General features: G+C 55.0%; 1 protein-coding gene across 6 annotated transcripts in view; it reads left to right on the plus strand.

Moving 5' to 3' along the window:
* The window catches only part of LOC139268834 (protein yippee-like 1), a 44819-nt gene that overhangs the window by 13005 nt on the left and 8651 nt on the right, over window positions 1-23163 (plus strand). For all 6 annotated transcript variants that reach the window (XR_011594120.1, XR_011594123.1, XR_011594122.1 and 3 more), the window contains 2 exons: window positions 7030-7315; window positions 13480-13523. Coding sequence is in view for 1 of the 6 variants with exons in the window: in XM_070887578.1 (XP_070743679.1) it covers window positions 7199-7315; window positions 13480-13523 (161 nt within the window). In the remaining 5 variants the exon portion in view is untranslated. The remainder of the gene's footprint in view (window positions 1-7029; window positions 7316-13479; window positions 13524-23163) is intronic.

The following is a 23163-nucleotide window of genomic DNA, read 5'->3' on the forward strand; positions in this document are numbered from 1 at the left end:
CTTTAAGGATAAGGCTTACGATTAATGATAACGTCACTGAACACCTCAAATTTTCAGTTGATCAGAGAGCACCAGCGTAGGTTTGTCAGGCATGACCTGATTGAATGTTTTTGAGGAGGTTACTAAAGTCGTGGACAGGGGAATATCTATGGATGTTATTTATATGGACTTCCAGAAGACATTTGATAAAGTCCCACAAAAGAGGCTGTTTAACTAAGATAGAAGCCCATGGAATTGATGGCAAATTATTGGTCTGCTTAGGGAATTGGCTGAGCGGCAGGAGACAGGCAGTAGGGATAAGAGGTGACTAGTGGTGTCCTGTAGGGATCTGTGCTGGGGCCTCAACTATTCACAGTATTTATTAACGACTTAGATGATGGCATAGAAAGTCATATATCCCAATTTGCCGATGACACGATGATAGATGGAATTGTAGGCAGTGCAGATGGAAGCATAAAATTACAAAGGGATATCGATAGATTAAGAGAATGGACAAAACTGTGGCAAATGGATTTCAATGTAAGCAAATGTGAGGTCATCTGCTTTGGATCTAAAAAGGATAGAACAGGGTACTTTCTAAATGGTGAAAAGCTAAACACAGTGGAGGTCCAAAGAGACTTGTCCAGGTACATAGATCATTAAAATGTCACAAACAGGTACAGAAAATAATCAAAAAGGCTAATGGAATGCTGGCCTTTATATCGAGAGGACTAGAATAGAAGAGGGTAGAAGTTATGTTGCAGCTATACAAACCCTGGTTAGACCACACCTGGGGTACTGTGAGCAGTTCTGGGTACCACACCTTAGGAAGGATATATTGGAGGGAGTGCAGCGTAGGTCTCCAGAATGATACCTGGGCTCCAAGGGTTAAGTTACGAGAAGAGATTACACAAATTAGGGTTGTATTCCCTAGAAATTAGAAGGTTAAGGGGTAATCTGATTGAAGTTTTCAAAATATTAAGGGGAACAGATAGGGTAGTTAGAGAGAAACTATTTCTGCTGGTTGGGGATTTTAGGACTAGGGGGCACAGTCTAAAAATTAGAGCCAGACCTTTCAGGAGTGGTGTACACACAGGTGGTAGAAGTTTGGAACACTCTTCTGCAAACGGCAATTGATGTTCGATCAAATGTTAATTTTTAAATCTGAGATTGATAGCTTTTTGTTAACCAAGGGTATTGAAGAATATGGAGTTAGGTCGCAGGTCAACCATGATTTCCTTGAATGGCGGAACAGGCTCGAGGGGCTTAATGGCCTACTCCTGCTCCTGTGTATGTCGTAAAATGAGCGTAATCCGACAAAAATTGACTGAGCCAAAGGAGACATCAGGACAGGTGACCAAAAGCTTGGCCAAAGAGATAGTTTTGAAAGAAAGACTTGCATTCATATAGCGCCTTTAACGGCTGTGGGACGTCCGAAAGCGCTTTGCAGCCAATGAAGTATTTTTCAAGTGTAGTCACTGTTATAATGTAGAAAACACGATGGCCAATTTGTGCACAACAATGTGATAATTTTGACAGTGCAGCACACCGAGTACAATAAGCAGTGTCTTTAAAGGAGAAGAGGGAGGGAAGGAATTCCTAGGTGGCAATGAATGAGAGTTGAAGCTAGGTGGGGCCTGTAAAGTCCCTTGCAGACTATCTATCAATGTCTTGTTCTGCCGTTTGATTCCTATTAATGGCAGGTACTCTGTTGTGAATTGGGTCTAAGGCTTTGTGGACACTCTGTACTTCTACATATCATGTCAAACAATCCAAGCATAAATATAACCATGTTCTGAGTTCCCCACTTAAAACATGCAAATTTACAGTCAGGCAGATAGAGGGGTCACGTTATTTCTTCTGAACTTCTGGTCTAGGATCAGTAAACATTGAACACTTCATTTCATGGTAACCAGATCTACGGAATGATTCTTTGACTGGTCTGTCTAAGCTAATTATTTTGGATGGGGATGTCGTGCTTTGCTCAGAAGTTTGTTCAGAAATGAAGGTGTCACCCTCCATAGTGAGCTGCAGGTTCTGACTTCCAAAAACTCGCCCGTCCTGTTGCACCAGTAGACAATCCTCCCTTTGAGGTTTGCTGCTCGACTCTGCTTCTTGCCACCGACTCCTGGAGTGCAATCTTGGTTGCAGGCACTAGGTGGAGGTGTGCAGAAACTGCAATGGCTGAGAGTTGAACCCGGCAGGCAGGATGTCCTAGCAAAATCCAACTGATTATAGCAGGTTTTTTTCCTCTTTAAAACTGCAGCATAAACCTTTTTGTGAAGCCGATTCTGTAGCGCAAAGCCCAGTGGAACTGATCCAAATGCATTGCGATGCTGCGCGGCCTGGGTCCAAAGTATGCATTTGCAAAGCACTTTATTGACTCGTGTTTGGTTTTTTTTTCAAGTTGTGGTTTATTCTGGCTCGACCTTTCTGATTTGGGAAGTGTGCTTTGGGCTGTAACACAGAGTTTTTGTGAGTGCTCAGAATTGCAAAGTTGAAGTTTGTACAGTGACCCATTCCCCTCGGTTATGTCTCAGCCTGTGATTCCCAGCTTTAACCTCTATTTGATGATTGTAGTTCTCCAGTCACCTTTGAGAGTAGACTGATAGGATGGTAATTGTCGGGTTGGATTTGTCCTGTGTTTTGTGGATGAGAACTTACCTGGGTAATTTTCCACATGGCCGGGTGGCAGCTATGCTGGAACAGCTTGGCTAGCGGCACGGCTAGTTCTGGAGCACAATCCAACAGCACCACAGCTTTGGTATAGCAGCGATGGTAAATATCATTCTTCAATTTTTACTAAGCACGGATGTCCTACAGGAGGATGCAAGAACTGTAGCAAAGGAATTGGTTCTGGAAAAAATGATCAGAACTGGAGATGGATGTTACTAAGCTGTGATGGCTAGCGCCCTCAGCTGTAACCACAAATTTATTTCAGTCCTCCTTGGGGATCTAAATTGTGCTCGGCGACGAGACTCGAGGTGCTCGGCGCCCTCCCGGATGCTCTTCCTCCATTTGGGCGGTCTTGGGCCAGGGATTCCTAGGTGTCGGTGGGGATGTTGCACTTTATTAGGGAGGCTTTGAGGGTGTCCTTGCAACGTTTCCTCTGCCCACCTTTGGCTCGTTTGCCATGTAGGAGTCCCAAGTAGAACGCTTGCTTAGGGAGTCTCGTGTCTGGCAGACAAACAATGTGGCTGAGATGTGACATTGCCGAGAGCATGCAGAAACCAAGCACAGGCAGTGGAAGGAGTGTGCGGTAAACCAGACTCCCCACCCACCCTTTTCTTCAACCACTGCCTGCCCCACCTTTGACAGGGACTGCAATTCCCACATTGGACTGTACAGCCACCTGAGAACTCACTTTTAGAATGGAAGCAAGTCTTCCTCGATTTCAAGGGACTGCCTATGATGATGAAATTGTGCTGGGGAGTGACTAATTTAGCACCTCCCTTCATGAAGGGAGAGCAGGATAAACCAGATAACTGCAGATCAATTTGACTAGTGGCCATTATAAGCAAACTTTGAAATAAAATTAGGGATTGTTTAGAAAAGTACAGGATAATTGAGGACGAATCAGGAATTTGTAAAAGGCAAGTCATGTTTGACAAATTTAATCATTTTTGGATAAAGGGAATGTACTAGATGTAATGTATATAGAGTTTCAGAAGGTATCTTGCAGGAAGCTTGTTGCAAAAAAAAGGCAGATATATGGTATAGGAGGATAGAAAGCTGGTCGGGCGGTCAGTAAACCAGAATAAGGGTTGATGAGTGTTGCTCGGAGTGGAGAAGGGTTGGAAGGGAAGTAGTGTATCCCAGGGGGGTCAGGACCTACTGCAGTTCTGTTCTCTGTATATCTTGATGATTTTTTTGACTTAGACACAGTGAGCATGATATTGAAATTTTAAGATAACAGTAAAGTTAGAGAGTTTGGCAAACAGCGAAGGGGAGGGGAACTGTAAAAAGACTTCAGGGAGGACATAGTGGAATGGGCAGGCGTAGTATATTCGGTCTAATGCAGAGACATGCGAGATGATACATTTTGTAAGGAAAATGGAAGCATGTTGCTAAAGGGTGTGAGTGCACAAAGAGACCTAGGGTTTTAAATACAGGTAGATAAAGCCATAAAACCAGCAGCATTTTAGGTTTAATAAATTGCAGCATTGAGTACAAGAGTAAAGTAATGATTAATTTATACAAATCAGTGGCTGGGGCCACAGAGTGCATTTTTGGTATGTCATTATGGAAAGGACAATAAAGCCATAGCGTGTGCAGCATGGATTCACCAGAATAAAGCCGGAGATGGGAAACTCTAATTATGAGGAGTGACTTGGGATACTGAGATTAAGCACTAGAGCAGAGAAGGCCAAGAGATCGAGAAGCTTTTTAAAATGAGGAAGGATTTTGATGAGGTAAATGGGAAAAGGTTGAGGAGTCATTGACGAGGTGTTATCGAGTTAAGATTCTCACTGAGCGAGGGGAGGGTTTAGCAGACACCTTTGCAAAGCACTTTGTTGGATGATTGGGCGGAACGGGTGAAATTGCTCTTCTTGTTAATGTAAAAGAAAATCTGTCGGTGTAAAACTGTCTGCCAGTTCAGTACCTGTTGTTGGCACCAGTGCCCAAGATCATCATCATCAGAGGCAGTCCCTCGGAATCGAGGAAGACTTGCTTCCACTCTTAAAATGAATCCTTAGGTGGCTGAACAGTCCAATACGAGAGCCACAGTTCCTGTCACAGGTGGGATAGATAGTTGTTGAGGGAAGGGGTGGGCGGGACTGGTTTGCCGCACGCTCTTTCCACTGCCTGCGCTTGGTTTCTGCATGCTCTCGGCGATGAGACTCGAGGTGCTCAGCGCCCTCCCGGAGCACTTCCTCCACTTAGAGCAATCTTTGGCCAGGGACTCCCAGGTGTCGGTGGGGATGTCGCACTTTATCAGGGTGGCTTTGAGCGTGTCCTTGTAACGTTTCTTCTGCGCACCTTTGGCTCGTTTGCCGTGAAGGAATTCTGAGTAGAGCGCTTGCTTTGGGAGTCTCGTGTCTGGCATGCATCCCTGCCATGTAATGTTTTACTACATGGGCAGGTTGAAGCAGATAATGTTGCGCCTTAAGGGAAAATTGACTAAATATTTGAAACCGAGGAAGATACAGAGCTATGAGGAGAGAATGTGGCTGTTGAATTTGGTATTGACTTGTTGTAGCAAAGAGCTAGCACAGGTACAGAGAGCTGAGTGCAATGCGTTTCTTTCTTGGACCAGAAAGGGGAGAGATGGAAAAGCAAGACCTTGCTATTAGACAGCGATTTATCGCACACTCGAGGCATCTGACAGCACTTCACAACCAATGAATTACTTTCTGAAGTGCACTGTCTGTGGTGTAGGTAAACACTACAGCCAATTTGAACACAGCAAGGTTCCACAAACAGCAAATGAATAAGTGAAGCTGGAGCTGACTCGCTGCTGGGCTCTTGGAATCTGAATTAAAAGAACGTTTTCAATGCAGCTGGACACACGAGCAGCCCGAGCTGTGATTTAATGCCGCCGGGAATTGTGTGTTTTTTGAAGATTAACAAACAAACTGGGAGTACAACAGATCACCCACCTTGTGGATGCTACTGTCTTCATATTAACACGTTCCTTTTAAATCCATCTGCTCTGGTCTCCACTCTGCTGCATTTTTATTTCAGATAGTCTGTTTTGATACCTAATAGTAATTTGAAAACTGCAATCCCATCTAGCTGGTTTGCAATGTAAACACCATTTGGATTTTGCTTGGTCTAAGGCTGTCAGTTTTTTTAAAGTAACTTGGAGTGGGAACAGCTAGCTGGGGGGGGGGGCGGGGGGAACAACAAATAGCTGAGGGGTGGGGGGGAGAAACAGATAGTTGAGGCAACACCGTCTGCAGTTGCCGGCCTAGTCTCGAGGAAGCATTTGGCCTCCCGTTTTTAATCCTTAATCTGTAAAATCTCATCTGCTGCAGTGGGCCTGGAGCCCAACAAATATAAACAATTCCTGGGTGAATGTGAAAAGTTAAGTAAATCACAACCGAGGAGAATAGTGCGTAGCAATGCTGACTTTAGGACTCCTGTTTATAAGCAGCATTTAAAGTTGGAGCCGTTTGGAGATAAAGCAGAGACCACTAGTTATAGGAACAGGAGTAGATATCCACAACCGCACCCCCCCCTCCCCCCGAGATATCTGCGCTCTTCTAATTCTGCCCTCCTGAGCATCCCTGATTATAATCGCTCCACCTTTGGTGGCTGTGCCTTCTGTTGCCTGGGCCCCAAGCTCTGGAACTCCCTCCCTAAACTTCTCTACCTCTCTTTCCTCCTTCAAGACACTACTTAAAACCTACCTCTTGGTCACCTGTGCTAATTTCTACTTGTGCAGCTCAGTGTCAAATGTTTATCGCATAATATTCCTGTGAAGCGCCTTGGGACGTTTCACTATGTTAAAGGCGCTATATAAATACAAGTTGTTGTTGACCATTTGGCCTGTTTTGCTATTGAGCGAGATCGTGGCTGATCTGTATCTTAGCTCCATTTACCTGCCACGGTTCTGTAACCCTTAATACTCGAACCTAACAAAAATTGTATCACTCCCCTGCACCGAGGGGCCGCAAACTGGATACTCTGTTATCCTGGGGCACGAGTTTCTACTTTACCCACTTTGTTGTTCCTGTGTTTTTGTTGTTCCTGTGTGTTCCCGATGTTGGGGAACTCCAGAACCAGGGGTTACAGGCTAAGGATAAGGGGTCAGCTATTTAGGACCGAGATGAGGAGAAACTTCTTCAACCAGAGAATTGTGAACCTGTGGAATTCTCTACCACAGAAAGTTGTTGATGCCAGTTCATTGGATATATTCAAAAGGGGGTTAGATATGGCCCTTACGGCTAAAGGGATCAGGGGGTATGGAGAGAAAGCAGGAATGGGGTACTGAAGCCATGATATTGAATGGTGGTGCAGGCTCAAAGGGGTGAATGGCCTACTCCTGCACCTATTTTCTATGTTTCCGTCTGTGCTAATGTGAGGTTTCTGGGTTTGCCACTGCAGGTTCTGACACTTTCCCTCGTGGTGTCTGTGTGGAGAAGGCCACACACACTCCAGTACAACGACGGCTTTTGCTTGCGTTTTCCAGTGTTTCTTCTGTCAGAGAGTGCACCAGGCTTGTAACTCTTCGACTGCCAGCCCCGAGCTCAGCAGCGAAGAACACCCGTTGGAAATGGTGAAGATGACGAAATCAAAAACCTTCCAGGCTTACCTGCCAAACTGCCACCGGACATACAGCTGCATCCACTGTCGGGCTCACCTAGCCAATCATGACGAGCTAATTTCCAAGGTAAGGCCTTGGTGGCGAGGGAGGGGTGTGTGTGTGTGTGGGGGGGGGGTGAGGTGGGAGGGAGGCATGGGGGGGCTGGTGGGGTACTTGCTTTTATTCTGAGCAGTTTCAAAATGGTTGGCAGTAGGCCAGTAAATCTGATGTTGCACTGTTGAAGAGCAGGGGAGTTATCCCCGGAGTCCTGGCCAATATTTATCCCTCGTGGGGGTGGTGGGGGGGTGGGTGGTGGGGGGGTTGGGTGGGGGTGGGGGGGTTGGGTGGGGGTGGGGGTGGTGGGGGGGGTGGGGGTGGTGGGGGGTGGGTGGGTGGTGGGGGGGTGGGTGGGGGTGGGGTGGGGGGAGGGGGGGAGGCATGGGGGGGGTGGTGGGGTACTTGCTTTTATTCTGAGCAGTTTCAAAATGGTTGGCAGTAGGCCAGTAAATCTGATGTTGCACTGTTGAAGAGCAGGGGAGTTATCCCCGGAGTCCTGGCCAATATTTATCCCTCGTGTGGGGGGGTGGGTGTGGGGTGGTGGGTGGGGGGGGGGTGGTGGGTGTTGGGTGGGGGGGTGGGTGGTGTGGGGTGGGGGGGGGGTGGGAGTTGGGGTTGTGTGGGGGGGGGGTTGGTGTTGTTTGGGGGGGGGGGGTTGTGTGGTGGTGGGGGGGAGGGAGTGTGGTGGTGGGGGGGGAGGGAGTGTGGGGTTGGGGGGGGGAGGGAGTGTGGGGTTGGGGGGGGGAGGGAGTGTGGGGTTGGGGGGGGGAGGGAGTGTGGGGTTGGGGGGGGGAGGGAGTGTGGGGTTGGGGGGGGGAGGGTTGGTGGGGGGGGTTGGTGGTTGTGGGGGGGGGGGGGAGGGCGTGTGTGAGGTTGGGGGGGGTGGTGGGTGTGAGGTGGGGGGGTGTGTGTGTGTGTGTGTGTGTGTGGGGGGGGGCAGTGAGGTGGGGGGGGGTGTGTGTGTAGGTGGGGGGGGCAGTGAGGTGGGGGGGGTGGTGTGTGTGTGTAGGTGTGGGGGGGGGGGGACAGAGGTGGGTGTGTGTGTGTGTGTGTGGGTGTGGGTGGGGGGGAACAGGTGGTGAGGTGTGGGGGTGGGGGGAAGAGGTGGGGGGGTGGGGGGGGTGTGTGTGTGTAGGTGTGGAGGGGGGGACAGGCGGTGAGGTGTAGGTGGGGAGGGGGGGTGGGTGTGAGGTGGGGGGGTGTGAATTGGGGGGTGGTTGTGTGTGTAGGTGTGGGGGAGGGACAGGCGGTGAGGGGTGGGGGGGGGGGGAGAAGAGCTGGGGGGGGTGAGGGGAGAGGCAGTGAGATGGTGGGGGGGGGGCGCGTGGAGAGGTGGGGGGGGAGAGGCTCTTGTGGGGGGGGGGGGGCGGGGCGGAGAGAGGCTGTGGGGGAGGGGGGGAAAGAGGCAGTGAGGTGGGTGGTGCAGGGATTTGCCTTTTGGGAGGTACCAGGCGGAAAAGGCCCTTTCCATTGAGCTGCAGCCTTTCCTGCTGTGCCACTCCTTCTGTTTCTGTGGGTTTGAGATTACAGAGCGCTAGCCAATACAAATAGCAGCCTCTCACTGCCCAGAAATGCTTCTATTTTTATCGCAATGCTGGACAGTGATCGACAGGTTTGCTGCGCGTTGCCTCCGCCAGTTTTAAATCCAAACGTGTGTTTGTGGGGAGGAGGGGGAAGAACCCCCTGATGTGAGGGCAGAAGGTCCGATCAGAAGCTAATTGATGCTTTACGATTTCCTGCTTTTTGCACAGGCTGATCTGGGCCTCCTTGGTGTCGGGTTAGTTCTGGCCCTGTAGCTGGTGAGAATCTGTAAATAATTACCGACCCTGACTCTGTTCCCTGTTTTACATTTGTTACTGGCTTGTCCTCTGCCAATGGGCCGGAGTGGCTAAGCGTGGTACAGTTTCATATTTCTGCTATTTCCCCCCCACCCCAACCCCCGTGTTGATGGTGGTGTGCCTTGCTTTTTAATTGTACTACTTTGCCCTGTGTCCCTCAGCATGAGTCGTACTTGGGAATGTTGCAATGTGTAATTCTCCACACGCTCTCTTCCCCAGCCCAGCCCCACAGTGTTTTGGGATTCAAGTTGCCGTGTACATCACCTCCTCACCCTCATTACCACCCACCCTACTTTTCCTGTGGCTGTATCTCTCTCTTGTGCTCGCTGTGTGTGTCTCTCTCTCTCGTGTGTGTGTGTGTGTGTGTGTGTCTCTCTCTCTCTCTCTGGTGTGTGTGTGTGTGTCTCTGTGTCTCGCGCTCTCTCTCTCTCTCTCTCTCTCTCTCTCTCTCTCTGGTGTGTGTGTGTGTCTGTCTGATTTATCCTCCCTCTTTTACTTTGTTGATCTTGATCGTACAGAACTATTAGCGATGTTACTGCGTAAGCCAGGCTTTCCAGGTGTGGCTCTGAGAGCTTGCGATGTTGTAGCATGAGATGGAGTTGGCAGCGAGCACCGAGGAAATTTCTGGAAACTTTTCTCTGGAAGGATGTATTGTGTGTTTTGGATTGCCATGCATCATGCTGCAGTGAGGAGTGTCAATTAACCCATTCACCCCGAGTGGAATCGCCTGGGACTCGGGCAAATGCTTTCAGAGCAGGGAGACCCATTGGCCAGTGCAGCCCTTGCTTGCGAGCACAAGTTATCGGCTGGTTTTTGCTGCACTGTTGTTGGAACATGGTGACTTGTTGCTGTATCTGTGCTTGCTGCTCACTGTCCCCTTGCTATGGATGGACCACCCAAGGGACTCCGCGCCCCAACTAGGTGTCTGTGGCTTGGCTTTCACTGGTGTATTTTCTGTCACTTGAGCAGATAGACACGCTGAAGGAGCGAGGCACTGTTGCATTTTAACAGCATTTTGGGTGAGAAAACTTGTTGCGGAAAGTCCATCGGTGAAATCCAACTTTAGTCATTGAGTCGGAACTCGTCGTGACCGGTACAAGTGAATCATGACTGGGAATTTGAAGCCCTGTCGTACGACCCGAGTGTTTTAATGTGGAGGGGTGAGGCGTGAGGGCCAGGAGGGGAGAGGGGGGCCGAGGGCAGGGGAGGAGGAGGGGGACTTGGACAGTGCGTTGGGGAAGAGGAGATCGTTGCTGGTAATTCACGTGGCTGACCGATTGGGCCGTTTATTGTTTCCTGCACCTCCTGAGCTTTTTCCCCCTGCTCCATGTCCTCCTACCCTTTGACCAAAGCACTCTGGAACGTCCTTGCAAAGGGGGATTGTGGTACAAACGCACTCTGTTGACCAGAGTTTGTTTCCCTGCTGAGTGTGTAAGGAAGTTGATGACGTGGGGTAAATGAAAGGATTTTGAAAATGGTCACTGGAGCACTTTCAAGCGGAGTCCACCACAGCACTTTTCCCCTGAATTCAGACGCGATAGTTATTGAGCCTCTTCTATATTGAGGTGGTGGCTTGAGCTTCAGTGGAGATCATCAGTTGCTGTGACGGTTCTTTGGAGCAACCGAGACAGCGAGTTTCGGGCTGCTCGAAACTGATTATTGAGCCGATTGCACTTTGATGTCAGGGGAGAGGAGCTGATTGCACAGGCTGGGCATGGTGTCTCATCTCTCAGGCTAAGGTTACTGCCCCTGTTCAAACTGCCATGCCATAGGAAACCTCCGTACTGGCAACCAATAGGGCAGAGGAACCGAGTCAAGCCAGGCACATGGCTTCCCCCAATCCTGTTTACACTGCCCAGCCCCTGCAATGTGGCCGACACACATACCACCAAAACATTGTACTGCACCCGATACACCCCCATCACTGGACAAGTGAATGGAGATCTAAATTCCACTGACCCCCAACGGTTTACATAAGTCTGAATGGCAGGTGGTTCCACTCCAGTTTTGCTGGTCGGCTGTAACACCTGCCCAAAAGGAAATTTCAGCATGGGTTACATTGCACTGCCCATCTTCTCTTCCTCCTTTGATCTGCTTCTCCCCAAGCACAACCATGACCCACACCCGCCCACCCCCGCCCCATCCTGCCTCAGAGTTTGAAGATAAAGACTGGGTACCTGAATGGCCTGCAGAAACCTGCCGAGAGTCTCATATAGTCTGCTGTGTAAAGTGAGCATGGATTGTGGGTGGTTCTTGTAATTAGGTCACGCTCTGACCTCTGTCACGGTGGGTCGGACCCCCGGCGACCTGTGTCACGGCGGGTCAGACCCCCCCCACCCCACCCACCCCCCGCCCCCCAGGCGACCTGTGTCACGGCAGACACCCCCCCCCCCCGGCGATCTGTGTCACGGCGGGTCAGACCCCTCCCCTCCCCTCCCCCCCCCCCCCCGGCGACCTGTGTCATGGTGGGTCAGACCCCCCCCCCCCCCACCCCAGGCGATCTGTGTCACGGCGGGTCAGACCCCCCCCCCCCAGGCGACCTGTGTCACGGCGGGTCAGGACCCCCCCCCCCCCCCGGCGACCTGTGCCACGGCGGGTCGGCTCCCGGTGACCCGTGTCACGGTGGCTCGGAACCCCCCCCCGCCGACCTGTGTCACGGCGGGTCAGACCCCCCCCCGGACGACCTGTGCCACGGCGGGTCGGACCCCCCCCCCCCCCGGCGAACTGTGCCACGGCGGGTCGGACACCGGCGGTAGCAGTCACTAACTTTAAAAATAGGACCAGTTTTAAAAAAAAATTTAATTGATTTTTCCCTGCACTTGCTTCCCAAATAATTAGCATGGAACAGCATTGTTGCTAACGCCTCTGTGCATTGTGGGGTTTGGAGTGGAGTTGATCAGCTCGCCGCTGCGGTCTCCCCGCCAGATTCGCTGACGAGGATGGTACGTGAAGAAGCTCTGGACGCTCCCAGCTGTAACCCTGCACTGCTGGGAGAGGTGTGAGTTTCCTCTTGGTAATGGAAAGCTGATGATGTAATCAGGAACCAATCGGAATCGCTCACTGCACATGTGCCAGCTGATTTGTTTCTGGCAGAAGCCTACATCACTCTCTTCGCTTGGGCAGATTTTCTGCAACAAAGGCAAGACTTGTACCAGCCTATTAATGGAAGATGCAGTTATAACATTGACAGCGAGCAGCCCATAATCACAGGGGAGTTGACAATCCGGTTACACTAGAGGTGATTACATGGTGCAGGCATTTACTGGTGACTGCTCGGTCGCTTATTAGCATTGTGTTTAATATTGCAAGATCTTACGGGCCTCGGATGTCACACACTGGTGGATCTGCACAAAATCTGGTGGCCAAGCATCCAGTGGGAACCATGTTTTTTTTTTTAAAAAAGCTCTACCAAGAATAGTAATAAGGGGTGATTACAGGTTAGGAAAAAGTAGCGCGTTATTCCGTGTTTGTGGATTTCAGTCCTTAACTTCAAGCCCACCTGTTCTCCTCTGACTCTGCAATCTGTGTTCTGGGTTGGAAGCCAGCCTGACTATTTGAATTGAGATGTATTTTTTAAATTAAACTGCTCCCTGTGGTCGCCCAGCTCAAGAACGCCCTTTGCTATCAATAGCCTCAAATTCTTGGCAGACGACGAGATATTCCGGTGATCTAAGTTTCTGCAATTCTTTTGATGTTTTAAACATCTTAAAGTTGACTAGTTCTAGCTCTCCACATTGTGGCTAACATTTCACCGAGCGCTCGCTTCTCCTCGCTGTCCAGGATCGCTGTCAACCCGAGAAGTTTCGCGAGGGGCACGGCAAACTACCTCGTGTTGGTTAACATGTGGAAAAGAGAAAGACGTGTTAACATTTCGGGTGTAATGCGCCTTCTCTTTAAGATGCTGTGTATTTCCAGTATTGGCCGGTTCTTTAACCTGAAGCGTTTCAGGTAATTAATTGCAGGACTGTGACACAATTGGGACAAATGGGAGCAACTTATGCAAAGCATGATGGGCAATTAGTACAAAGTGGGCCTTTGTTGAAATATGGCGAGCAGTGCTTTATAAAACGAAGATGGTGTAAGTGCCATGAGAATATATCTTTGCAGTAAACAGGTGGTTTCTCTCTTGCTACCCAGTCTGCGTGTGTGCGTGCACCCAAACACGTCTGCTTCATTACAAATGGTCTTTGTGGTTTAAGAAGGTCTTGTAGTGTGAAACTCACATGCCTATTAGTATGAAAACATAGCTGTTATTTTTATACAGGTGAACTTTGGACTGCAGGCTCTTATTGCTGTCGTCTCAAACTGTGTTAATCTTTACCTCTTTCTCTCTCTCTCTCTCTCTCTCTCTCGCAGTCGTTCCAGGGCAGCCAGGGACGTGCGTACCTGTTCAACTCCGTGTAAGTATACGGCTGTTTGCTCACTGTTCCGGGATGCCTGCCTGCACTTGCAGCCTGCGGGTCTATGTTGGCTCCCGATTCCTGTGCGCTTCCTGCGCTCGGGGACCAGCTTCCAGGGCCTTTCGGGGCTTGGATTGTAAGCCAGGAGGCGGCGAGTACTCGGTTGGCTCGAATACGATCATTGAAGTGTTTTGCTGGGGGGGGGGGGGGGATCTTGAGGTTGGTTAATTGAACCCGATTAAGCAGCGGAAGTTGCATTCACTCGACTCAATGCCCCGTGAGATAAAATGACACCTGCTGCATGTGTCCCCCATCTGGTCGGATGTAAATGGTTTGAGAATGTGCGCAGCTTCATGTCCTTCACACTGGCACCATGATCCCACCCGGAACATTTAAACCTTTGTGTTTGAGAGCGGCTCGTTGCTTTAGATTCTTAAAATTTGCTGTGTAACGGGGTGTGGCATATGCAGTGGAGCAGGGTCTCTGCTATTGGGTAAGGGGGTGTGGCGTATGCAATGGAGAGGGGTCTCTGCCATTGGGTAAGGGGAGGTGGTGTATGCAGTGGGCAGGGGTTGTTAGGTAAGAATTTGGTGCCCTTCTGGATGAAGGGGTTTGATGGTATAGGGTAGGTAGGGGCATCTCTCTTTCTGGGTTACGGAATTGGTGGTTGTCAAAAGGGAGAAGGGTTTTTTCCGGGTGACAAGGTTGCTGCACATGGCCGGGGAGGGGTTGCCACTGCTGGGTTGGGGGTGTGGATTCCCTCTTGCTGGGTAAGCAATGGTGTCTATCTGATGCTGGGTATGGCTGTTTGGGATTTCCTTGGCTCAAGTGCTTTGAAAACCCTCCTGTGGTTCTTCTTTTCTTTTGTCTGGAACATTGAGCAGGGTTTAAGTCACCGATAGGAGAAACTTTCAGGGTTGTCTGGAATTAAGCTAGTGCTTTGGTCAGGGGGATGATGATTGTTGTGGGGTCTGGAAAACTATGTGTGGGTGTTACCAAGGTCCTTTTATACCTTGGTATTTCTACCCTTAGCCAGGCCTTCAAGGTATCCGATCATAGCAGATTTTTCCAGTTCCAAACACCGTGCCTTGAAGGAGGGATTGGGTATCCCAAGAGGAGAGCGCCCTCCGGTGGCCCAGATGCTGTTGTATTGGGAAGAACTCTCTGTTAGGGTCAGATATCGGGGCTCTGGTCCAGCCAAGTAATGGATGATTGTCTGCAATGTGTTTGGGGTTTTATGCCACAAGTGAACCACAAAAGTGTTGAAATCATGGGATAACATTGTGTGCTGCAGCTATATATTGGGGTCGGTGTGTGTCTGTATATAGTGTGTGTGTGTGTGTGTGCGTCTGGGCATTGTGTGTGTCTTTTTTCAGGGCGGATGGGGAAGGAACTTTGTTATTTAAAGTCGGGAAGCAACAGTTGGGGAGAGGGGGGGGCGGCAGTGGGGGTGAATGAAGAGTGCATGATAGAATAATCACCCATGGCTTCTGGGCCGAGCAGTTTTGAAGAGTTGAATAGCCTTCACATTTTGTTTATATTGATACTGAACTGAGGGCAACTAAAGAAATGTGATTGCTACAAACCTAGTTAGGGTTGATCTCTATTGGGGACTAAAATAAGTGCTTTAAAGCTCACTGTGACTTTGCCAATCTCGCAGCTATCTTGACATTCCTTATTTATACATTGGTATAACTCCTGAACCTCATCCAATTTTTGTTCCCTCATCTCGAAGGTGGCCCATCCATGGGACTGACTGCCCTGCACTGTCTCAGTGAAATGCACTTTGTTCACGTGGGAGTTTGGCGCACAAATGTCAGTGGGCTATTCGACTATAGAGGGCATCACGAACATGCCCAATTCTGTCCACACGAGGCCGTTTTCCAGCAGGTGCCGCTGGGTAGGCAGTACTTAGGAGTTGGGATCCTGGGTTGTGGTGTCCCCTTCCCTAGCTCCGGGGTCTGGGCTGATTGCCCCAGTTGCTGCCCAAGCTGTGATTAGCTAACTCAGTAATGAGGTGGCATCAAATGCGGGTCCTTCTGCTCTTGTAAGGCTTTCGTGCTGCACCAGGGGATTCCATTTCGAGACAGTGCTTTAAATGTCCAATGTAAGAATCGTTGACTGCCCGTTATGAGATTGTGGCTGTATAATATTGAACAGATTACGCACTGAGCGCAGATAACTACTCCATGCTCTGTGCTATTGGCAAATTGAAGAAGGAACTTGAAATGGAGCCAATTAAAACCTCTGCCATGTCCTGTGACTCCACCCTCTGCCCTGTAGAATGACCCTGTACAGTGCTAACTGATGTCTGACTCCTTACGTAGTTGGGAAAGACTAACACACCTGTTCTCATCTCCACTGTGTCCTTTTGTCTGCCCTGACAGCAACTTTAGTTGCTCTCTGAGTTTGATACCTATCCCTGTTCTCCTGAGTTATTTTCTATAAACCTGTATTAAAACCATTTTTTAAATAAAATCTGTTTTTGTGTCATTTTGTCTTTGGCCTTGACCCATTGGCCAGTGTGGTTTTGATTTGCCACGTGCCCTTAATATAAAAATAAACATAAAACATGGCTTCCTTCTGTGTAATAATGGATTTAAAAGCATTAGATCTGCACTCCAGTAAAGATTGGTCATCTGGGTGAGGTGCTAGAGGGCTCCTGGCTCCTACAGCCCAGAAAAAATACAGTTCCCTCGGGGTAGGGGACAAGTCCTAAGCCATTTTCTGTGGGTTTTGGGGGTGACAGGGTGGGTGGGTTTCAGTGGAAGCCCATTTATTCAATGACTTCTGTGCTGGATATAATCTCCTGGAGATAAATTTCCTCCTCCTTTGTGGACATACAGATGTAGTTGTTGCCAAGTCATATCCCCTCGGTCTGATGTACCGTTGCCAATCTGTGGTCGGGCTGCAGCAGACGAGCCACGGGAACTGCAAGATCTGTGGGAATTGGGGAAGTGAAATATGTAAAAGTGCTTTACTTTTAGAAATTACATGGAATACACAGCATAGTCACAGGCTGATTGGTTCCTGCTTCACACGCGCCTCCTCCCATCTCTCTTCATCTTCATCTAAATCCTTCAGCATAACCCTCTACTTCTTTCTCCCTCCTGTGTTTATCAAGCTTCTCCTTAAATGTATTTGCTATTCGCCTTGACCACTCTCTTGTGGTAGCGAGCGAGTTCCACATTATAACCGCTGTGAGTAAAGAGTTAAATATCTGTTTTATACGGAACCCTCTCTCTCTCTCTCTCTCTCTCTTCCCCTTATTCAAACAGAAAAGCTTAAATTCTCCCACACTTTGTCCAGTTATGTGTTGTGTGTGTTTCTGCTTTCCCACAGTATGGGTGTGAACTTGTCCTGTTCTTCAGGAATGTGCATTCCCATATTGATGCTTTGTGTGTTTTGTCTATTCCTCCAAAACACAACTTGTTGCCTTTATAACGTAACAAATTGTCCCACGGCACTTGACGACAACAACAACAACAACTTGTATTTAAATGGCGCCTTTATCGTAGTAAAACGTCCCAAGGCGTTTCGCAGGAGCGTTATCAAACAAAATTTGACACTGAGCCACATAAGGAGATATTGAGTCAGATGGCCAAAAGCTTGGTCAAAGAGGTAGGTTTTAAAGAGTGTCTTAAAGGAGGAAAGAGAGGAAAGAGAGGAAAGAGAGGAAAGAGAGGAAAGAGAGGAAAGAGAGGAAAGAGAGGAAAGAGAGGTAGAGAGGTAGAGAGGAAAGAGAGGTAGAGAGGTAGAGAGGTAGAGAGGTAGAGAGGTAGAGAGGTAGAGAGGTAGAGAGGTAGAGAGGTAGAGAGGTAGAGAGGTAGAGAGGTAGAGAGGTAGAGAGGTAGAGAGGTAGAGAGGTAGAGAGGTAGAGAGGCTTAAGGAGGGAATTCCAGAGCTCAGGGTCCAGGTAGCTGAAGGCCCGGCCACCAATGGTAGAGCAATTTAAAATGGAGGGTGTGCAAGAGGCCAGAATTGGCAGAGCACAGCTTTTGAAGGTTATAGAGCCCGAGGGTTAGAGAAAGGGAGGGGTGAGGCTGTGGATGGGTTTGAAAACAATTAGAATTTTAAAATCGAGGTGTTGCTTTAACCGAGAGCAAATGGAGGTCAGCGAGCACAGGGGTGATGGGTGAGCGGGACTTGGTGCAAGTTAGGAAACGGGCAGCCGAGTTTTGGATCACACCTACTTTATGGAGGATGGAAGATGGGAGGCCAGCGAGGAGTGCGTTCGAATAGTGAAGCCTAGAGGTAACAAAGGCGTGGATGAGGGTTTCGGCAGCAGATGAGCTGAGACAGGGACGGAGTCGGGTGATGATCCGTAAGTGGAAAGAGGCTGTCTTGGTGATGATGTGGATATGTGGCCGGAAGCCCATTTCAGGGTCAAATATGACGCCTCGGTTGTGAACAATCTGATATAGCCTGAGACAGATGCTGATCATCACTGTCACTTCCTGATCCCTCAAACTCGCACTTTAGACCAGATACTCCTCCTCCCTCCGCCCCCCCACTCACAATCTCTCCTCCCTCCTCCTCCCCCCCCACACCCTCCACTCGCGCTCCCTCCCTCTCCTCCTTCCCCCCCCCTCGCTCGCTCTCCTTCCCCCCCCCTCGCTCGCTCTCCTTCCCCCCCCCTCGCTCGCTCTCCTTCCCCCCCCTCGCTCGCTCTCCTTCCCCCCCCCCTCGCTCGCTCTCCTTCCCCCCCCCTCGCTCGCTCTCCTTCCCCCCCCTCGCTCGCTCTCCTTCCCCCCCCCTCGCTCGCTCTCCTTCCCCCCCCTCGCTCGCTCTCCTTCCCCCCCCCTCGCTCGCTCTCCTTCCCCCCCCTCGCTCGCTCTCCTTCCCCCCCCCTCGCTCGCTCTCCTTCCCCCTCCCTCGCTCGCTCTCCTTCCCCCCCCCTCGCTCGCTCTCCTTCCCCCCCCCTCGCTCGCTCTCCTTCCCCCCCCCTCGCTCGCTCTCCTTCCCCCCCCCTCGCTCGCTCTCCTTCCCCCCCCCCTCGCTCGCTCTCCTTCCCCCCCCCCCCCCCCCGCTCTCCGTCCCCCCCCCCCGCTCGCTCTCCTTCCCCCCCCCTCGCTCGCTCTCCTTCCCCCCCCCTCGCTCGCTCTCCTTCCCCCCCCCTCGCTCGCTCTCCTTCCCCCCCCTCGCTCGCTCTCCTTCCCCCCCCCTCGCTCGCTCTCCTTCCCCCCCCCTCGCTCGCTCTCCTTCCCCCCCCCTCGCTCGCTCTCCTTCCCCCCCCCTCGCTCGCTCTCCTTCCCCCCCCTCGCTCGCTCTCCTTCCCCCCCCTCGCTCGCTCTCCTTCCCCCCCCCTCGCTCGCTCTCCTTCCCCCCCCCTCGCTCGCTCTCCTTCCCCCCCCCTCGCTCGCTCTCCTTCCCCCCCCTCGCTCGCTCTCCTTCCCCCCCCTCGCTCGCTCTCCTTCCCCCCCCCTCGCTCGCTCTCCTTCCCCCCCCCTCGCTCGCTCTCCTTCCCCCCCCATCGCTCGCTCTCCTTCCCCCCCCCTCGCTCGCTCTCCTTCCCCCCCCCTCGCTCGCTCTCCTTCCCCCCCCCTCGCTCGCTCTCCTTCCCCCCCCCTCGCTCGCTCTCCTTCCCCCCCCTCGCTCGCTCTCCTTCCCCCCCCCTCGCTCGCTCTCCTTCCCCCCCCCTCGCTCGCTCTCCTTCCCCCCCCCTCGCTCGCTCTCCTTCCCCCCCCCTCGCTCGCTCTCCTTCCCCCCCCCTCGCTCGCTCTCCTTCCCCCCCCCTCGCTCGCTCTCCTTCCCCCCCCCTCGCTCGCTCTCCTTCCCCCCCCCTCGCTCGCTCTCCTTCCCCCCCCTCGCTCGCTCTCCTTCCCCCCCCCTCGCTCGCTCTCCTTCCCCCCCCCTCGCTCGCTCTCCTTCCCCCCCCCTCGCTCGCTCTCCTTCCCCCCCCCTCGCTCGCTCTCCTTCCCCCCCCCTCGCTCGCTCTCCTTCCCCCCCCCTCGCTCGCTCTCCTTCCCCCCCCCTCGCTCGCTCTCCTTCCCCCCCCTCGCTCGCTCTCCTTCCCCCCCCCTCGCTCGCTCTCCTTCCCCCCCCCTCGCTCGCTCTCCTTCCCCCCCCCTCGCTCGCTCTCCTTCCCCCCCCTCGCTCGCTCTCCTTCCCCCCCCTCGCTCGCTCTCCTTCCCCCCCCCTCGCTCGCTCTCCTTCCCCCCCCTCGCTCGCTCTCCTTCCCCCCCCCTCGCTCGCTCTCCTTCCCCCCCCCTCGCTCGCTCTCCTTCCCCCCCCCTCGCTCGCTCTCCTTCCCCCCCCCTCGCTCGCTCTCCTTCCCCCCCCCTCGCTCGCTCTCCTTCCCCCCCCCTCGCTCGCTCTCCTTCCCCCCCCCTCGCTCGCTCTCCTTCCCCCCCCCTCGCTCGCTCTCCTTCCCCCCCCCTCGCTCGCTCTCCTTCCCCCCCCTCGCTCGCTCTCCTTCCCCCCCCTCGCTCGCTCTCCTTCCCCCCCCCTCGCTCGCTCTCCTTCCCCCCCCCTCGCTCGCTCTCCTTCCCCCCCCCTCGCTCGCTCTCCTTCCCCCCCCCTCGCTCGCTCTCCTTCCCCCCCCCTCGCTCGCTCTCCTTCCCCCCCCTCGCTCGCTCTCCTTCCCCCCCCCCTCGCTCGCTCTCCTTCCCCCCCCCTCGCTCGCTCTCCTTCCCCCCCCCTCGCTCGCTCTCCTTCCCCCCCCCTCGCTCGCTCTCCTTCCCCCCCCTCGCTCGCTCTCCTTCCCCCCCCCTCGCTCGCTCTCCTTCCCCCCCCTCGCTCGCTCTCCTTCCCCCCCCTCGCTCGCTCTCCTTCCCCCCCCTCGCTCGCTCTCCTTCCCCCCCCCTCGCTCGCTCTCCTTCCCCCCCCTCGCTCGCTCTCCTTCCCCCCCCTCGCTCGCTCTCCTTCCCCCCCCTCGCTCGCTCTCCTTCCCCCCCCCTCGCTCGCTCTCCTTCCCCCCCCCTCGCTCGCTCTCCTTCCCCCCCCCTCGCTCGCTCTCCTTCCCCCCCCCTCGCTCGCTCTCCTTCCCCCCCCCTCGCTCGCTCTCCTTCCCCCCCCCTCGCTCGCTCTCCTTCCCCCCCTCGCTCGCTCTCCTTCCCCCCCCCCGCTCGCTCTCCTTCCCCCCCCCCGCTCGCTCTCCTTCCCCCCCCCTCGCTCGCTCTCCTTCCCCCCCCCTCGCTCGCTCTCCTTCCCCCCCCCTCGCTCGCTCTCCTTCCCCCCCCCTCGCTCGCTCTCCTTCCCCCCCCCTCGCTCGCTCTCCTTCCCCCCCCCTCGCTCGCTCTCCTTCCCCCCCCCTCGCTCGCTCTCCTTCCCCCCCCCTCGCTCGCTCTCCTTCCCCCCCCTCGCTCGCTCTCCTTCCCCCCCCCTCGCTCGCTCTCCTTCCCCCCCCCCTCGCTCGCTCTCCTTCCCCCCCCTCGCTCGCTCTCCTTCCCCCCCCCTCGCTCGCTCTCCTTCCCCCCCCCTCGCTCGCTCTCCTTCCCCCCCCCTCGCTCGCTCTCCTTCCCCCCCCCTCGCTCGCTCTCCTTCCCCCCCCCTCGCTCGCTCTCCTTCCCCCCCCCTCGCTCGCTCTCCTTCCCCCCCCCTCGCTCGCTCTCCTTCCCCCCCCCTCGCTCGCTCTCCTTCCCCCCCCCTCGCTCGCTCTCCTTCCCCCCCCCTCGCTCGCTCTCCTTCCCCCCCCCTCGCTCGCTCTCCTTCCCCCCCCCTCGCTCGCTCTCCTTCCCCCCCCCTCGCTCGCTCTCCTTCCCCCCCCCTCGCTCGCTCTCCTTCCCCCCCCCTCGCTCGCTCTCCTTCCCCCCCCCTCGCTCGCTCTCCTTCCCCCCCCCTCGCTCGCTCTCCTTCCCCCCCCCTCGCTCGCTCTCCTTCCCCCCCCCTCGCTCGCTCTCCTTCCCCCCCCCTCGCTCGCTCTCCTTCCCCCCCCCTCGCTCGCTCTCCTTCCCCCCCCCTCGCTCGCTCTCCTTCCCCCCCCCTCGCTCGCTCTCCTTCCCCCCCCCTCGCTCGCTCTCCTTCCCCCCCCCTCGCTCGCTCTCCTTCCCCCCCCCTCGCTCGCTCTCCTTCCCCCCCCCTCGCTCGCTCTCCTTCCCCCCCCCTCGCTCGCTCTCCTTCCCCCCCCTCGCTCGCTCTCCTTCCCCCCCCCTCGCTCGCTCTCCTTCCCCCCCCCTCGCTCGCTCTCCTTCCCCCCCCCTCGCTCGCTCTCCTCCCCCCCCCCCTCGCTCGCTCTCCTTCCCCCCCCCTCGCTCGCTCTCCTTCCCCCCCCCTCGCTCGCTCTCCTTCCCCCCCCCCTCGCTCGCTCTCCTTCCCCCCCCCTCGCTCGCTCTCCTTCCCCCCCCCTCGCTCGCTCTCCTTCCCCCCCCTCGCTCGCTCTCCTTCCCCCCCCCTCGCTCGCTCTCCTTCCCCCCCCCTCGCTCGCTCTCCTTCCCCCCCCCCCTCGCTCGCTCTCCTTCCCCCCCCCCTCGCTCGCTCTCCTTCCCCCCCCCCTCGCTCGCTCTCCTTCCCCCCCCCTCGCTCGCTCTCCTTCCCCCCCCCTCGCTCGCTCTCCTTCCCCCCCCCTCGCTCGCTCTCCTTCCCCCCCCCCTCGCTCGCTCTCCTTCCCCCCCCTCGCTCGCTCTCCTTCCCCCCCCCTCGCTCGCTCTCCTTCCCCCCCCCTCGCTCGCTCTCCTTCCCCCCCCCCTCGCTCGCTCTCCTTCCCCCCCCTCGCTCGCTCTCCTTCCCCCCCCCCTCGCTCGCTCTCCTTCCCCCCCCTCGCTCGCTCTCCTTCCCCCCCCCTCGCTCGCTCTCCTTCCCCCCCCCTCGCTCGCTCTCCTTCCCCCCCCTCGCTCGCTCTCCTTCCCCCCCCCTCGCTCGCTCTCCTTCCCCCCCCCTCGCTCGCTCTCCTTCCCCCCCCCCTCGCTCGCTCTCCTTCCCCCCCCTCGCTCGCTCTCCTTCCCCCCCCCTCGCTCGCTCTCCTTCCCCCCCCCCTCGCTCGCTCTCCTTCCCCCCCCCTCGCTCGCTCTCCTTCCCCCCCCCTCGCTCGCTCTCCTCCCCCCCCCCCCTCGCTCGCTCTCCTTCCCCCCCCTCGCTCGCTCTCCTTCCCCCCCCCTCGCTCGCTCTCCTTCCCCCCCCCCTCGCTCGCTCTCCTTCCCCCCCCCTCGCTCGCTCTCCTTCCCCCCCCCTCGCTCGCTCTCCTTCCCCCCCCTCGCTCGCTCTCCTTCCCCCCCCCTCGCTCGCTCTCCTTCCCCCCCCCTCGCTCGCTCTCCTTCCCCCCCCCCTCGCTCGCTCTCCTTCCCCCCCCCCCTCGCTCGCTCTCCTTCCCCCCCCCTCGCTCGCTCTCCTTCCCCCCCCTCGCTCGCTCTCCTTCCCCCCCCTCGCTCGCTCTCCTTCCCCCCCCCCCCTCGCTCGCTCTCCTTCCCCCCCCTCGCTCGCTCTCCTTCCCCCCCCTCGCTCGCTCTCCTTCCCCCCCCCTCGCTCGCTCTCCTTCCCCCCCCCTCGCTCGCTCTCCTTCCCCCCCCCTCGCTCGCTCTCCTTCCCCCCCCCCCTCGCTCGCTCTCCTTCCCCCCCCCTCGCTCGCTCTCCTTCCCCCCCCCTCGCTCGCTCTCCTTCCCCCCCCCCCTCGCTCGCTCTCCTTCCCCCCCCCTCGCTGGCTCTCCTTCCCCCCCCCCCCCCTCGCTCGCTCTCCTTCCCCCTTCCCCCCCCCCCCCTCGCTCGC

The sequence above is a fragment of the Pristiophorus japonicus genome, chromosome 8 (genome assembly GCF_044704955.1).
Source record: "Pristiophorus japonicus isolate sPriJap1 chromosome 8, sPriJap1.hap1, whole genome shotgun sequence".
Classification (NCBI taxonomy): domain Eukaryota; kingdom Metazoa; phylum Chordata; class Chondrichthyes; family Pristiophoridae; genus Pristiophorus; species Pristiophorus japonicus.